The sequence below is a fragment of the Python bivittatus genome, unplaced genomic scaffold, assembly GCF_059951505.1.
Source record: "Python bivittatus isolate LINGU-HERP-01145 unplaced genomic scaffold, Pbiv_v1 ctg000070_np1212, whole genome shotgun sequence".
NCBI lineage: Eukaryota > Metazoa > Chordata > Lepidosauria > Squamata > Pythonidae > Python > Python bivittatus.
Window position 1 is genome coordinate 14451734 of NW_028277034.1, and position 16401 is coordinate 14468134.

Consider the following 16401-nt stretch of genomic DNA (forward strand, 5'->3'; position numbering starts at 1 on the left):
GTTTTAAATCATATTTTTTTCAGATGAGTTGGTATTAGTGTTTTAGGTTAAATATTATATTTGGCCTGTATATTTGAATTAAATGGTGCAAATACACAAAACAGTGTTTTTATCAAATAAAACACTTTTTTTGTCTAAAAAAACCAGAATGGCTTAAAACAAATACTATTGCTAGTTCTGATGACATACAATGAATGCCCAATGGGTTTTTATGCTAGTCAGACCACAAGCATATATAGACCAAGTTTTGAATAATAGGTTCTCCGTAAAGAACATCCTAGTTAGAAATAGGCCAAACTAGAAAAATAATTCAGTGCAACAGTTCTACTCAGTGTTTTTGATCCTAGACTTCTATTGTCTGCAATTTCCAGATATGGACATGAACTAAACAGGGTTATTATGTTCCCAGTATAATCCAGTGTCAGAATGCAATGTAATCTGTGACAAAAAAAGTATTCTAAATGATGATCTGATTTTGATTGGCTAGTAGGCAAAATGATGTTAAATTCTGCTGTCAACAGCAGTTTTTCATCCTAAATTGGAGAATGCTGCTTATAAAGTTGCTTCAAATTTCAGGAGCAGTTTGGTATGACTAGGTCAGCTGTTAGAATAGACTTCAAAGTGCCACTATGAATGGAGGATGATTTTGTTGTTGTTGCTGTTGCTTGGATACCCTGTTTGCTGACTGACAATTCCTGTGTTACACATTTTAACTTCTTTTTCAAGGGTGTTAAATATTAATCAGCAATAATATCTTTGTCCCATTAGCCTTCCCCAGGCTGGTGCCTCAGATGTTTTGAGATGACAGCTCCCAGAATATCTAGCCAACCTGGCCATGAAAACCCAGCCAACCTGACCTGGTTGAGGAAGACTAATACTGTATGGATATGATTACATATTGTATTGTCCTATCAGGACCCTATGTAGAAAAAGAATCTGGTGAGATTGACCAGTTTTTATTTACCATAGAAAATCCTTGTCAAAGAATAGTAGCATTTTCAAGGCATTTTTAAAAATTATAATAGCATCTGCATATTATCAGTATAGACTATATTATATTTCATATTTATATAATTATGAAATTGAAATAGTCTGTTACCTGCTATTGATATTTATTTCTAAAATTTTATTTCACATTAATTCTGTCTTTCCTCCCACCCCTCCCACTCAGTTTCTACCATCTATCAGAGCAGATGTTAGGGACAGAGAACACATAGTCCTCTTGATGCTGCTATACTAAAACTACCAGCATCCTTCATCACTGGATGTGCTGGCTGAAGATGCTAGAAGGTATGAAACATCTCCAGGGCTATAGGATTCCAATTTTTGCACAATTTAATGCAGTGCTTCCCAAACTTGGGAAATTATTTTGGATAAATAATTTTGGATAAATTATCCAAAATTGGGTAAAAGTGGTTTTCCTTTGGATAATAACTCACAAACCCATTGAACAGGGGAAACATTCATCCTGCCAGCTGCTATTCGCATCAATGAAATAATGTGTGGGTCTGACCAAGCACAAAAAATGGCAGCAGTGTCATTGTCAAATAATACCGTTAATTGCCAAATTGAAATAATTGCTGGAGACATAAAGACAGAACGTATTTGCTGTATTAATTGGAGTGGTAAGTTTGCTGTTCAGCTGGATGAAACCACAGATGTCTCCAACGACTCGCAGTTGACAGTCTACATCTGTTATAAAACCGCAATTGAACAAGATCTTCTGCTCTGCAAGCTTTTGAAAATGACCTGTAAAGGAATTGATATATTCAACGCTATTCATGCATTTTTTAGTGAAGAAGGTTTAACATGGGATTCCTGTGTGGGAATTACTGTAACAGTGATGGTACTTTTTCAATGTTGGATATGCATTCATGCTTGATAGCTCTTGCAAAGCAACACAACCCAAAAATTCTGTCAACAGATTGTATGATTCACCACCAAGCTCTGGCCATCAAAGGTCTTGTTCCTGGAGTAGAGGAAGTCATCAAAAATGTCATTACTATAGTGAACTTCATCAAGGCAAACTTTAGACATGAGGCTCTTCAGATCCTTGTGTTCCAAAACTGATTGTTTACATAAGAACCTTGTTTTCTATGTGGAGACCTGCTGGCTCTCAAGAGGGAAAGTTCTGAATCGTTTTGGCAAGCTGAGGACTGAAACTGAGATGTTTTGGGTTGAAAAGAAGCATGCTCTCATTGAAAGAATTTCCAACAAGAAGTGGTTAGCTCAGCTTGTATTTGGTTGATATTTTCTCCTACATGAATGGACTTAATGTGCAACTTCAAGGAAAAAAGGAAAATAGGAATTCTGCAAGTGAAAAAATAACAGTGTTTCAAGAAAAACTTGAGTATTGGCTAAAAAAGGCAGAGCAACATAAAATTGCATCCTTCCCCAGCCTTTCTTTGTTCTTGGAGGATGTGGATGGGGTTGATTTCAGTGAAATCAAGGTTGATGTGATCACCCACTTAACAAAACAATGTTTGCATTTCAAGGAATACTTTCTTGAACTAGAAATGTCTATATATCAGTGGATTGTAAACCCATTTCTGTGTGATTTGACTGAAGTCCCTGATAATGTTAATGGTTTTGCAGAGCAAATGACCAAGCTTAGGTCAAGCAGTCAGTGCAAAATGTTATTTGAAGGAAAGAAAGACCATCTGGAGTCTTTCTGGCTAACAATTCACAATGAATATCCTGTGGTAGCTGGGGAGGCTGTGATGCAATTATTGCTGTTTCCAAGCACCTACATGTGTGAAGTAGGATTTTCCACTCTTACCTTCATAAAGAGCACAAAACCAAACTGTTTGCTGAACCCTGAATACGATGTGAGATATGCTCTGTATCCAATTGTTCCCAATTTTGTGGAACTAGTAAATAAGATGGAGCAGTGGCTTTTTTTCTCATTAGCTGGGACTTGGGTGATGAAATATTCATGGTGAATATTTACCAAATTTTTGTGGCTTCTAAAATGTTTAGAGATGTTTAAAATAAAGACATTGCATCAAACATATGGTTTGCTTCATATTTTACCAATCTCTCTTCACTTGTCATATATGTTTTTCTGTGCAGTTAGTGTTTTACCTATATTGGGTAAAAAGGACTTTCTGATAAGCAGTTTTGAGTAATGAAGGAAAAAGTTTGGGGAGCACTGCTTTAATGTCACATCAGAAGCCTGAACTAACACTTTATGTGAATAATAGAATGCAACAGCTTTTATCATTAGAAGGTTGTTCCTAATGGCCAATTGAAATCTGCTTCCTCGTAATTTAAATGCATATTTTTTCTTGTCTTCTGAAATAACACTAAATAAGACTGTGTTATCTTCCGTATTACAGTCTTTCAGATATTTACCACAGCTACCATGTCTCCCTGCAGTCTTCTCTTCTCCATTTTAAACACTGATTACTTCTGAGCTGTAACATCAAGTGAATACTATATATGAATCAGCATTCACACACACAAAAGGTTTGATTGCATGGGACATGCAGAGAGGATAAATAGGTTCCACTTGAAGAGGCAGTTCTTCAGGTATCCAGGCACCAAGCCATATGGGGCTTTATAGGTCAGAACCAGTACTTTGATCTGATTCTTTCCCTAGGTGCTTGGCTAGGAGCATGTGTCTTTGGGAATTATCACTTGATTGATTGATATGCCATCAAGATGGTGTTGACTCTTAGTGACCACTTAGATCTCCAGATGAGTTGGGCAGTCTATAAATGTGAACTATTAATTAATAAACATTAATTCTAAAGGGGGAAAACATATTTCTGTAACCATATCCTATCCTCAACATTTGATAAAGAAACTGCAAGCATTTTCTTTTCTGTGAGGTGAGGCAGCCAAGAACTTGACATGTACTCGAGTTACATTTGTATTCCACAGATCTCCCAGGAACTCAGCAGAATTACCTAGAAGATTACTGGGAAAATTCCCAAGTGCACATTGGAGCTATACATTCAGATAAGGAGCCAGGAGAGGACCCAACTGAGCAATGACTAGCCTCAAATAAACAAGAATGATCTGACCATGGCAAATGACTTGCTACAATGGCTTTCATCTTCAGTTCACCCACAAACCAGATCTAACAAATGGCCATCTGTATCAGTTCATCCAGCAATTATATTGGACGAGTTCATGGTTGCCAAGGAGGCCATGTATTCCTGAGTATTCCAGAATTCCTTCCCAAGGCATGGATATTGAAATACCTAGCAATGCAATCTGGGAAGGCTCCAAAACAGATCTGCAATAAGGTCCACGAGTTCAGGATGGAACTCTGGCAGGCAGCAAGATGGGTGGTAAATGAGCAGAACTCCTAACTTGTCCTACAGTCCCAACTGGCATTCATAGCCAACATCAGGATCACAGCCAGATTGCATCTGAGAATTATTGGCAGTCTTCTCTCCTTCCCCTGACAGCATATCTAATGCAAGACTCAAATCTCAGGAAAGTAGATTTCTAGGAGCCTGACACTGCTGCCTTCTCACAACAGGTTTTAGTAATACATACAGATGCATCCATTCTTCTTTGACCAAACCATAAATGCAAGCAGTCTTATTACAAATGGATCAGGTGTTCACCAGGAATGGCTTGAGGCTAAAACCATTAGCAGAGCAGTCATCTGGCCCTTGGATTGAGGCAACAAGGCCAGAACTGGATCACCCTTTCATTGGAATGGCTGCCCAACACCTCTTAAATATCACCCCCTATGTGTTACCACCAGAATATTTCTGCCATCTCTCACTGCTTGCTCAGATCCTCCTAAGTCCACCTGCCCTATTCTACCTCTGGCTGATAGAGCTATGTCAGGCCCAGTTCCCTAGATCCCATCCACTTCCTAACATCCATTCCATCTAACCTCACCATTACCCAGCCTACTGGTAATTTTATACTTCTCCATTAGGCTCATAGGCCATTGCTCTGGGTGACCAACAATCTCAGTTCTCCAGTGCCACACTAGTATGTCTGTTCCTTTCTTCCCCATTGCCTTTCACTGACTTCCTGCCGCCATTCATTATCTCTTCCTCTTTTTCATTTCACTTCATTTTAAATATCCTGTTATCTGGCACCACTGGCTTAATCACAGTGTCTCAAATCCTTCTACAGTACCAATTTGCCAACTTTTCTCCAGTTACCTCCAAAATCCAGCCCCTTTCATCACTGCGTACTTTCCTGCATTTAATCTTCTCCCTCAAACTAAATTGTCATCCGCTTACCACCAAACTTTCAGGTTTTCCCCCAAACTCTCTGGAATCAAAAGCCTGCCTTGTAGATCAGCACACAGGCCTTGGAAGGGCACCAGGTGGTAACAATGGTTCAGCTCTATCTTCTCACCATTACCAATCCTTCCTTCATTCCTTGGAACCAAGGCTAAACTGGGATTTAGTTTCATAAGCAGTGGCAGGTGAGGGGAAACATAATATCTCCAGGGATGGGGGAGAAGAATGAGATAAAGGAAGAAGGGGCCTATAGCCCCACATAACATGGGTGGTGGCATTACTGGCCTATTCTGGGCACTAATTCATACTTAGCACCTGCACATCTGTTCAGTGTTCTAATAGCTGTTTCTGTAATGTAACTTTAATAGCTGTTCTTCCCTGTAACTTTAGAGGACCCTTTTTGAAAGATCTGGAACCTCTTGAGAAGTAGCTTGGTTCACACATTGGACCAAACCATAGTGAAGATGTTTCTTGACTTTGTTTTACCATGCTTACAAGCCCATGTAAATGTGAACCTACACCATTATAGTTTATTCAATAAATGATTAAACAAGTTATGTCTCAAGGCAATGTGTGCTCACAGTTTTCCCCTAGAGACTTCTTTTTTCTTTCTTTGGTTTTTTCTTTCTGATTCCTGGTAGCACATAAACTATGATATCATGTATTTATTGTTACTTTTCCAATGTAGATGTGTAAATTTAATTGAATAAGCAGCAAAGCATTTAAAAAAGATAATATCCTAATAAACTCTGTGAGTTGCATTAAAAATATGAAGGTTTTCTTTCAGAATTCAACAAATTGAGAACACCTACATTTTGAAATTCAGCATATCACTGAAGGTTTACATTGCTAATTGAAGGTTTTCTTGTATGTAGGTGTTTCACTCACTGATCTGAATGAAATTACATTTAGGATTATCTCCTGAGAGTTAACCAGATATGTAAAATATGCTTTCAGGTTAAATCAGAAAATAAATCTGAATTATTCTGCCCCCTGGTGTTACAAGATTCCATTGTCTCTCTGGCTTCAGATAGAATAACATTTAGTTTAAGATACATGAGAATTATGCAATCATGAAGAATTGTACCCTCACTGAAATATATATAAATATTACACACACACACACACACACATATCAGGTTTAAATGTTTAGAATAATGTTTAGTATAATGTGGTTTTGGTGATCAGCAGTGGGGCAAAAGGCATACTAGTTCATTGTAAATGTCCGAAATGTTTTCGGGCAAAAGAGACAAGAGAATTTTACATTTTCATAACAGCACTAAAAATTATCCAGCAATGGAAGCCTGTGACAAAAACACAGCCACTTATTTTTTCTAGAAATAACACATTCACATACAACAATTTTTGAAAGGCTAGGAAAAAAATATTGTAAAGCCACCAGTGTCAGTAGCAACTACTTTCAATTTATACGATCTTTCATAAGGCAAGATCATATTTGACTATAGTTCTGACATTTAATACACAGAATACACCTATTCCAGAGACAATGACTGTTTTCAAACATTGCACTATGCCATGATGTGTTTGGTTTGGTTTTTGCTTAGCACATCGGGTAAGCCCATTTAACTGTGGCTTATTCCTGAAATTATAGGTTAAACAGACCATGGCACAGTGTATGAGCACTACCATTGTATGTGATCCTATAGGTGGCCATGGAAATTTCAGTGATTCACTCTATTCTATGACTGTCTATGTTCAAAGTAGATTATCATGGATATGTACCACGTGCAGCTCTCACATGAAGGTATTAGTCTGAATATGTGCATTTCTGTTTGAGCAGAGTCCAGTCACAATATCAGATGTTGCCTGATGTTCTCTGTCATATAGCCAATGGCTTTCAATTAGTCTTCCAGAAGCTGGTATCTTTCAGATGTTTTGATTCCAAAATCCAAAAATTTTATTGTGGATTATGGTTATTTTAGCCCAAAATGTCTAGGGGGGACTTGAGTTTGGTGGGCTCCTCTTGATCATGGCTTTCCAGATGCTTCTAGATTAAAGTTGATTTTACCTATAGCTTATATCATTCCATGCATTTTCAACCCACGCTCTACATAAATACGTAGAACCATCCTGAGTCTTTGGAAGTAGAACAGTATCTAAATACTGTGTATGTACACATACATGTTCCATATTTTTCATGCTGTTTCATATCATGCCTTTAATCTCAACCTTATGCTGAAACAATCAAATGCTTATGGTTTGAAATTATTCTTCTGGAAAATTCTGGGTACTACTTTTGACAATTTAAAAAAACAAACAAGCCAAAACTGTCCCTTGATTTTTAAAATTGTTTTAAAAATAATTAATTACGTCAATTATAATGTGATTCCTATGCATGATTCCAATGTCTTATGATCTCTATCAGGATATTGCATTCTATTTTTTTTTCCTCCAACACTCAGCATTCTAAGGGCTCCTTGATGAGCTTTTGTTCAGAGACTGAATGTTTTTAGGGTATTTGTATAGATATTTGTTTGTAGTTTGGCAAACCTGAGGAGCCCTTGCTGACATCTTGGGCTTGATCCTGATAGAGATCATAAGACATTGGAATCATGCATAGGAATCACATTATAATTGACGTAATTAATTAATTTTGAATTATTTAGACACATAAGGATTGATATGCCATATCTGGGCTGCAAAAATCTAGATGAACTATAGGATAGAAAGAAAAAGAGTTTCTCTAGCTATGCCTACATAGGGATCAATAAATCTAGTTTGTAGAATGAGACAGGATTCATATACAGCCCTCAATGTTTTAGAACTGCAACTCTCAGTTCTTTGTCACACACATCTGATATAAGCCATGAAGACATAAAAATTACAACTCATGATGATGCCACTACACAAATGACACAATTATGTAGTTTGCATCAGTCACATCATGACATCTCATGCAAGTATGTAAATAATGCCATTTGCATGATAATGTTATGACATGCATGATAATGTTATGATATATGTCTTCATTTGCCTCCTCAGTGGGCACTGTGCTGTTTGTGAACAGAACCCATGAAACCATAGCTGTGTTTTGTGTGCTTTCATCCAAGTTTGTAATAGAAAGTTAAAAAAACAAAACAAAACACCAGAATCCAGTTTTTGGTGGAAGACAATGTGTACTTTCTCAGCTCTAGGTATTCTTCTGCAAATCAGTTCTCAGCAAACTAAACCAGAACCAGTTTAGTGCTGCTGTAGAAGTAATTGCTTAACAGGAGAAGTATAATGGCTAACTCAAGGGTGATGTGATGTTAGCCCATATGGTAAAGCTGCACATGCTCATTAAGCCCATGTTGTTTATTCATAATGGGCACCCATTAAGCTCTTTAAAGCAAAGTGAATGATATAGAGACACAGCTGGTACTTCCATCAATCTCTTCTTAGTGAGAGAAAAACAGCAGATATATTTTAGACGTATGGCTACGATGAAGGCATAAATAGATTTGCCTTTTTTGCATCATATGATGAGGCTCTGAGAAGACCGCAGGGAAAAGGCATCTAACTAAAACTGGGAAATTATATACAGTATTTAGGAATGAATTTCTAACCCCAGATGCAATGTTGTATAAATCTGCAAAAAATGCATTGTTCATAAATCTACGTACCAATAAAGTTTGAGGAGTTATCTTAGGGCGATGGAGTTATAAAAGATAAGAATTTTCTCTTATGGATTATACAGAACGCCCTAACACACTTTAAAAATCTTGTAAATCCTAATCCAGAAAAAAATACCTAATTTTGTCATTTGGTAGCTCAGATATTTAAACATTTAATTTTTTAAAAAGAAACTTATTAAGATACAATGGTAAGTTATGTAAAAATGGTGACAACAGAAAAATGTTCCAAGTCATTCAAACGGTGCCACTTGTTGCTGAGCGTTGCATAACAAATGGCAGTACAGTTAATAACATTTGACAGTGCACTGATGGCCGTGGATCCTTTCAATAAAACAGTGCTTCTTAAATCATAACTTCTAGTTCTAACTTAATTAGAACCAAATGTCAAGAAAGACCTGAAAAGGTGAGAGAGACTAGCTAGAAATGGCAGTAGATGACAAATCACTGATTTATTTTGTGTCAGGGTTTAGGAAATATTCAGAATAAGTCAGATGCTGACCCCATCACTATCTTTATTTTTTTTTTTTCATGTACATTCAGAGGAGAAGAGTTTGGTGTTACCACAGAACCTACCTAGCAATGAAAAACAGCCAGAAATATTTATATTCTTGCTAACAACACAGATAATTCAGACACACAGACTATATTAAGCACATTGCCCCTAAAATAGCCTATGACAACACTAGATGGACCTTAAAGAATACTAGTTATTCCCCAAATTTAACTTTAAAATTGGAGGGTTATTTTAGATCCTCTTAAAATATGGTAATAGAGGCAGAGTGTCAGAATTTTCTTCCTGTCTGGTAAATACAATATAATTGCATTAAGGTTCCCACAGAACTCATCTGCCCATCCTGCTTGCCCCATCACAAACACAGACCACTGACCATTTCTTGAGAACAGGAATAACAATCTCATCCTCAAAGTGCCCTCCCACCCATTGCAAAGTTTCTGTTGTCTTGCTCCATGTCTAAAGTAGTGTTCTTAGTTCTACCAAAATAAATGCTGTGTTGTCTGCCTGCTGAACATATTCATTATATGCAAATGAATCTGATCCAATTGGTTCCTGGGTGCTGTGGTGGAAACACCCCCTCCCCTCCAGTCAATAGTCATAATACTCCACAGCCATTGCATCCTGGGCTACTGGGCTCTCTACCCTCCTGAAAGGATCTTCTCATTGATGAAATACTGGATCTTTTTTTTAACAGGTCACTAGTGAACCATTGGCCTTTTTTTTTTTTTTAAACAAGGTGGATATTCCTTCCTTCCTTCCACCATGTGAAACTGAATTCTGCAAGTTTCCCCTCTAACCTAAGTGACGGAATGGAATGTAAAATTGTGGGGTGTGTATTTTTTCCCTACTGATCCACTGGGATCTGCCAGATGGAAAGTGTAAAGTAAAAGGAAGAGTTTAAGAGGTGGTGGGGTGGGAGGTCATACAAAAGGTCTATCAATGAATACTCACTCAAAGATGAATATTCAAGGCTTACCTGACCTGAGGTACTGGGTTTCCAGCAACCCTGCATTGAAGTAGAACCTTGTTTCCTTCAGGGACTTCTTGACTCCTCAGTTTCTGGATAAATCGAGGGGGTGATAATTGATTCTGACTTTCTTTTGCAACCTGGTTCTGAGAGACAGTCTCACTAATCTGAGAACCTTCTTTCCTTTGGAGCACACATTTCCTATCCTGAGTGACTTTTGGGATCTCATTTTTTGGTGTGATTTCTAGGCTTGTTTCCTCAAGAACTGGATTCCTTATGGAATTTGACAAAGCTAATTGCTTGCTTTTAGGAGAAAGATATCCACTATCTGGAGAAGAAGAATTTCCATCTGGACTCTCAACTCTTGTCTTGGCTGCTTCACGAAAGATAGAAGACAGTTCTTCAATCAAAGTGGCAGCTTTGTCACATAGCTTATTCTTGACGGGAACATTACTTGCCAAAACTGATTTAGGTTCAGGGCTCACCTTTTGTGAATTTAAACCACGTCTTTCAGCATTCTTGAGACTTCGAATAAAGCTGGGTCTTGCAGGCAGCAGAGGAGAAGCACTTGCTTGTTTATTAGTAACACTTAGAATATTGTTTTTTTCTTGAGGATATGTATTCTGGCCCTGCTGCTCTGTGGGAGTTTGAGATGAAGGCCACAAGGAGGTGGAGCTGGTTGCATAATTTATCTTGGAAGAATCTCTGTCATGTCCTTTGGCTTGCCCAGAAAAGGCATTCTCTGGTGAGTTTGGAGAAGTGTTGAAATAAGTGCACTCCTGCTTAACTTCTTTATCAACAGAATTAATAGATTGGTGAGCAAGTTCAAGGCTTTTGTTTATCTCATCTTCACTGAGAAAGGCAGAAAGCTCATTTGAAAATTCCCTGCCTTGTATATCTGATAGGGAATCATAAAAGAGTTCATAAGATGATGAATCCTCAGAATTGTTTTCATAGTTTCCAGCATAAGTGCTTTTCTCAAAAGGATGGGGCTCTTTCATAGTTAGAGAGAGGGGGATAGGCTGCTCACAACTTCTGTCCTGCATGCTGGAACAAAAAATAAATCTTGTCTCAGTAAGGCCTAGGATTTTATCTAATTAATATCCTTTACTAATCTAGCATTGTCAATAAAGCAGAGGAAAAAAATACAGTGTAGGTGAACGTCCCTTATATTTTTATACATAAAAGTATGTTTTAAAATATATTTTTTGGCTACTAAAGTGTTAATTGTAACTTGTTCTGTGTAGTTGGAATGATGAATTTCAGATGTTTTATCTAAAAACTAAATTTTCTCATGTATTACCAAGACTAACTCTCCTATTATGATAAAGCACTCCCCTCTGATGACTATTCTGCTATTCTACTTACCCATTCCCTTCTGTCTAGCCTTTTCTGATCATCTAAACTCACCTACTGCTGTACCAGATGTACTATTGGATTCTGTTCCATAGCTAATACTGAAGGTTCAGCTGGCTGTCCTGCCAGCTTTCCTATATGGAATGAGGGAAGAAGGCATCATCTTGTCATTTGCTTCAGCCAATAAAATGTCTCATTTCCAGGGAATTACCACCTTGACCTGATGGAAAGACTCAATAGCTTTACCAGCCCTGAAAATGATGCCAGTGGGAAACATACTCCTGGTACGGTTATCCTTGATAATAAAGTACAATGGCACAAATTCTTATGAGAGCACCTTGGATCATTCTTTGCAAACTGCACTGCTCATCAGAAGACTTCCAGGCACAATTCAAGGTGCTGGTTGTTACTTATAAAGCTTTTATATGGAACCACCTGTCTCTGATTACCTCTATCCATCTGATAAGATAACACCCTAATAATTTGTTAGATTAGTTTTATTTGCCTAGGAGTTCTAGGGATTGAGATATCTTGGATATATTATAGGTAGTCAAGGGATTAAACCAGATGAGAGGAAAGTCTGAGACATCCTATAAACACTAATTCCAGCTACAAAAAAGAAAATGCATTTTTTTCATTGGGTTAGTTTGATGATATGTATAATTTAGTCAGTATTTCTCAATGCAAGTTACAAAGGCTCCAGCTGAGGTGCAGTGGATGGTGGAATTCCATAAGGCTTCTAAAGACTTAAAAATCACATTATGTTTAAAACTTGTGCTAAAAGGACTTAATTTTGATTTACCTTTACATTGTATTTAGATGCTTCTAATGCTAGTACAACCTCATGAGGATGGGGAACACCCAATATTGTACCTACCAAAGAAATTGTTGTTAAGAGAACAAGGGTATAGAATTATAGAAAAATAATCTCGTGTGTTTGTTTAAATTGAATATTCAAAAGTGTACTAACAGAGATATGAATTTATTGTAATTACTGATCACCTTATATTGTTAGAGAAAATCTCTTGTATGGTTAGAGAAAATGAAAGACACCAATTGGAGATTAACTAGATGCTATTCAACTCTTCAGTCTTACAGGTTTAACATACAACATCAGTTTGGGAAATGTCGTCAGGTAGCATATTTTCCGTATAGATATTGAAAGGACAGTGAAAGCTGTGTGCTGAGAAAATTAAGATATTCTCACCTATAGGAAGGCTAGTCCTCCCAGCCTTCTCTAAAGGAAGACAGTAGGTAGAAGGATGAGCTGCTGTGACACCAAAAAATCTGTTCTTCTCAACATTGTAAACACCAAGGTTATTTTTTTCTTGGCGGTCTAAGAGTCAGATGCAAAAAGACACAGTTGGAAAAATCCTAACTCTTTGGAGCATCTGCAATCTGGCATATATGTGTTTTGGAGACAAAATATATAAGAGCCAAAGAAGGTAGGCAGTAAGGAGGGGCTACATGAGTTGCTGATGGTGAGAGGAGTGATTGAACAAGCAGGGGACTGAGAAGAGCGGTAGTCAAACAAGCAGGAGACCAAGAGAATCTATGGCGATAGGTCGAGGAGGAGCAGGAGATGTCTGTGGTGGACAGATGAGGATTCCAAGAGAAGTGCCTGGTGGGAGAGGCGGTCTAAAAAGGAAACAGCTCATGCCAGAAAAGAAAACTGCACTGGGGCAGCCCTGAATTGAAAATCAAAAAGCAGTTTCAGTGCTAGCAAAGGAGTTTGGTTAGAAGGGACATGTGAACATGTTCTCCCTCTCTCTTTTGGTAGTGCAAGGCTTTTCTCCCTTAGAAGTGAAAGCAAGGAGTTAGCATTCCAAAGCCTGCAGTTACCATCTGTGGGAGAAGGCAAAAGCTGGGTCTGTTTGACACTTGAACTTTGAGATAGAGGCTGATATAATATTTTTGTTAAATTATACCTAGATATTCACTTGTAAACACACTGGATAGGAACAGGGTTGCAACTGCAGGAGGTCTTTGTATGGCCACTTTTGGCTAGGTGAGACCCTTTTTATTTTCAGCATGTTTAAGTCTATCTATCTGCCCCCAGTTTTAAAACTGATTATAAATTATATATTTTTTCTTAGTAATTGTGTGTATTTTTCAGATTTTATTAAACCTCTTGCTTAATATTTAGCAAACACTATTATTTCTTCATCACTTCATTGCTGATGAACAACTCGGATCGGAGAAAGTCCATATAATCAATGCATGTTCTCTGTATATTTGTTCTGTATACCGCCCCTGCCCCCCCAGCAGAGCTGCAAATGCAGTGGGGGAAAGGGGGGATTTAGGTGTGCTTCAAACCCATAGAAATCCCTTTGCATCTCTGTAGGAATCCACTGCTTAGTAAAAGGTACCATAGCAGACAAAAGTATGTCTTAAGCTACTTTTAAACAGTTCATTTATTAACTCCAGTGAAAGGAAAAAAAGCTCAGTTCAAAGCCACACCTGTCAATTTATTCACAGGTGCTTAAAAAGAGGCATCTTGCAACTATTTGAACACATAGGTAGAAACTAGATATTTCTTTAATAATGGAAGGATGGGGTGGGTACTTTACCATTCAAGTGCCACAATTGTTTCATTGTTCCTAACGCCTGGCCAGCAGTTTTGGTGCTTCTAATTTAATATCAATCTTACACCTTTAAATTTGTTTTGAATTCAAATCTCTCAGTCTACCCAATGAGTTTTAGCTATGGTTATCTGCAGCTAATGCTGAACTGGAGTGGGGCCAGAATACAAAGAACTGCAATACAGGGAATCCAGATTTCCTTTGCCAGAGCTCTGCTTCTTTAAATGATAGCTAATCTAGTTAAAATAACACTTGAACCCTATCGAATGGCATACATGATCATAATTAGAACTAGCCTATGAGCTATTTCTAGACCCTTCTGATTAGACACCGGCATATTTATAAATGCTTTCCTCATATCACTAACAAGTTTAATAATGATGGTAAAACAATATATTGAACAGCTTGTGTGTGTGTATATATATTACTAAACCTGTTAGTACCATCATACACACACACATTCACTTTTTTTCTTAATTCTAAGATTATTAAATTTGCAAATGATATATTGGCAGAAATAATTATCTGTCACAGAAACTTCAGACAATATCCTGAGAGAAACCATGAGTTCTACATAAACAATTGTGGGTACATTAAGAGAATATTAATATTCCCTGAAAATAAGGTGGAAATAAATATTCTGAGCACTATTCAGTACTTCATTTAGACTGGATTTTTGGGGGGGTATAATTAAGAAAAAGGAATGAAGTCGATAAAAGTATGAGCACTCCATTGATAAAAGTTTTTAACAATAAAAATAAATTGTATTAAAAATAAATTATGTATTCTGGAAGAATGGTAATGATCAGTAGGAACTTTTAAAAATTGCAGCAAAATATGAAATAACATTTCTCAATGCTTAATATTAAATACATATAATTAATTATCTTCAATAAAGAATCAGAACAGATCACACAAACCTGTCAAATCTTCAAGCCAAATTGTGAAGAATTTCATGTAGGATAACGGAAACTCTTCACCCTTTTGTTTCAGAAAGCGGGAAGCTAGAACTCCTTTAGCTATTCATTCAAGATAGCTTGGTCCACAGTAACTATTGAGATAACCGTGCCCCTGAGTTACATCTGTCTTCTCTGACTGTGTAATTCCTATCCTTCTCATCTATATTTGGCAACTGAACTCATGTTTCAGTGAACTGCCACTATCTGGAATTTCAGCATAATAGACTTTGAGCCTGGAAGAACGAACAACTTCTATGTGTTTCAAACTTAAACATTCAAGAAAACTTGAATTGCTGCTGATTACAACAAGCGGCTTAGCACGTTCTTATCTAATACTGAAGTATTTTAAAATATGACACAACTAAAGCTATCTGTAGGAAATATTTTGGATGTTTCTGGCATTAGAAAATAACTCTCCATAGGAGAACTTTCAGTATTAATTTCAAATTTGCTTCTGAAATAAAATATTAATTGAAAGTGAGCTACTCATCTTTTGCTATGAAGTTCTTCTGTTGTAATGCCGATGTCCACAAAAACAACATTCGGGTTTGTGTCTGGTTCTATACCATTCATAGTTCTTTACCAACATATCTTTTTGAAAAAAAGAATGAAATGAACCCTGTATACTTTTTTCTCTGAACAACCTTTCACATTTGTAGTTTACATTGCATTAACACTGTCACAATAAAAATAGCTCTGAATTTCAATAAAATCCGAATTTGTGATATCGGAGAGTGCATAGTAGATTAATGCATGAAATTGACTGTGCCAGTAGATGGCTTTCAACATTTTCATAGCTGTGTCCCTTCTTTAACACTGATCTGCAAGATATGACTTCATTTTAATTTCTGAATCTCTAGTCTTATACAACTGAGAATGAGTCCCATTGAATTTACAGGAATTTACTTTAGAAGAATGCACTCTTAACATATCCATTCCTTTTTGTACTTTTCTCCATGTGTTTCTCAGGGCATATTTTTCTGTACTGTACATACAGTAGCTTCAACATTATTCCTTCTCCATAGGGAGCCCAAAGGAAGCTCCGGTAGTCAGTGGTCAAGTGCTGCTCTGCATGTCATAGTCCTGAGTTCAGTCTCTAGATCCTCCAGTTCAGGATCAGATTGAAGGTAATGTGAAAGATCCCAACATGTACCTTGGAGAGCCCATGC

At 37.2% G+C, this 16401-nt stretch overlaps 1 protein-coding gene across 2 annotated transcripts in view; it reads right to left on the minus strand.

Moving 5' to 3' along the window:
- The window catches only part of PALLD (palladin, cytoskeletal associated protein), a 238671-nt gene extending 223300 nt beyond the window's left edge, over positions 1-15371 (minus strand). For both annotated transcript variants that reach the window (XM_088132480.1, XM_088132473.1), the window contains exons 1-2: positions 15194-15371; positions 10345-11382 (exon numbers count right to left, since the gene is read on the minus strand). In XM_088132480.1, the coding sequence (XP_087988606.1) occupies positions 10345-11381 (1037 nt within the window). In that variant the 5' untranslated portion in view covers position 11382; positions 15194-15371. The remainder of the gene's footprint in view (positions 1-10344; positions 11383-15193) is intronic.
- Between the last annotated feature and the right edge of the window lie 1030 nt (positions 15372-16401).